Genomic DNA, 1,747 nt, shown 5'->3' on the forward strand with positions numbered 1-1,747 from the left:
AAAAAAAAAAAAAAAAAAAAAAAAAAAAAGTTCAGCCTTTCACCATTCCATAGTCCAGCAACCCAGGATGAAATAGTGGCTGAGGCTTTGTTGAGAATGATATGCATTCCTGCCCTTAAGAGATATTAATGGCCTATCCTTGCCATAAGGCAACCTGATTGAGCAGATCAACCCTCAAAGATTTTTCTGGTTATTTTCCCAACATACTTTCATTTATGGATTTCAAGGACTTGAACATACAAATTTCTGGGTGCAAAATATGTCTGTGCCATGGATCAAAACTTTCCATTAATATGGAATATACCCATTTCATCTGTAAAATCTGGAGAAAGTCTAATTCAATACACACCATAAAGGAATACTAAAATACAAAATGAATTATACTTAAGATGTGATTTTGCATGTGCCATATAAAAACAGTGAAATTCCCCTTCATTATTTCAGCAAAATTTGCACATGGATCAAGATAAAAGTTCACAATGTTCTTCTGCATATACAGTAAGTCTGATTCTCTTTTCTAGAACTGTTTGTTTTGTTTTCCCTTTATGATAGCTAACTCCTGGTCCAGTATTTGCATCTTCTAACATAAAATCCTGATGGTTGGATGGTTGGTTTAGTCTATAGGCCAAATATGTCATTCTGCTCAAATGGGGACCATACTTTTAATCAAGAGAATCTTCTCTAATTTAGACAGCTGTTTCACTCCTCTTGTTTGATCATTTCATCCTATCACTAATCAATGTAATTAATGTAGTTTCTATTGTGTTCCTAGGAATTATATTACACTGGTTCTCTCAGTAATAACTAATAAGCTTCCAGATCTGTTGTTAATTTTACATTCTCTGTCTGTCCCTTATCTATCCCAAAATATACCATTGAGAATAAAGCCTGGGATATAATTTATTGGTAGAGATAACAAGGAGATATCATATTTGTAAACATTTTATTACTACTGAATTCTTATTTTTCTCTCCCACAGAGGTACCCTGACTTGTTCCTATCTCTCTCATTCGGAGCAACTCTCCTTTGAAAAGTATCAGTATGTGGATTGCAGAGATGGTGTCCTACTATCTTTATTCTAAAGTCTCTCATGGCTACAGTAGAGCCCTGGAGGAACTTCTTTTGGCTACAGTCCCCTTCAGTGAAATTGCAGTAGCATGAAGCTTCTGGGGATTTGTGGGAAGAAACTGAAGCTTTGATTCTTTATTGGCAATTCTACAAAACAGGAAGATGGCTATGGTACCACATTCCTTTTAAGATAGCATGTAATGATGCTGATGGATTAGTTTCATTTTAAAAGAACAGCAGACTGGAATGCAAGGAGAACATGCTAACATAAGAGAGTTATACTTCATATTGGAATTTGAGTGGACTTAGGCTGCATGGATCACCAAGTGGCTGCTGAATTTGTACTGATATCATTTATTTTGGAGGTTATTGCTTGGAGCTGGGATCTCTAAACACAATGAAACTTGCCACTGTAGACTTTATTGGAGAGCTGGGAGCATTCTCCTTTTCCCAGAACTATCTTCTCCCATATTCATATAGCAGGAGAAAATCTTGAACTTTTTGAAGGAGATACCACCGAATTAAGGTTGTGTTTCTTCTCCCACTAGATTTTTCTCTGTTCATTAGTTAATCTCTTTTATAAATTGTAGGAAGAAAAAAAGGCTCCTGAAGCCAAAATTATGGCTCTGTTCAAATTTTGCTTTTCTAAATCTATTTCTACTAATAGCTTTATTTTGCT

The 1,747-nt window shown here is 35.3% G+C and overlaps 1 protein-coding gene across 3 annotated transcripts in view; it reads left to right on the plus strand.

Moving 5' to 3' along the window:
- TMEM106A (transmembrane protein 106A) overlaps positions 1-1,747 on the plus strand; it is an 11,458-nt gene extending 9,711 nt beyond the window's left edge. For all 3 annotated transcript variants that reach the window (XM_015814200.1, XM_015814203.1, XM_015814201.1), the window contains exons 7-8: positions 445-498; positions 980-1,747. In XM_015814200.1, coding sequence (XP_015669686.1) covers positions 445-498; positions 980-1,082 — 157 coding nt within the window. In that variant the 3' untranslated portion in view covers positions 1,083-1,747. The remainder of the gene's footprint in view (positions 1-444; positions 499-979) is intronic.

The sequence above is a fragment of the Protobothrops mucrosquamatus genome, unplaced genomic scaffold, assembly GCF_001527695.2.
Source record: "Protobothrops mucrosquamatus isolate PMUCROS unplaced genomic scaffold, P.Mucros_1.0 scaffold227, whole genome shotgun sequence".
In the NCBI taxonomy this organism is placed as follows: domain Eukaryota; kingdom Metazoa; phylum Chordata; class Lepidosauria; order Squamata; family Viperidae; genus Protobothrops; species Protobothrops mucrosquamatus.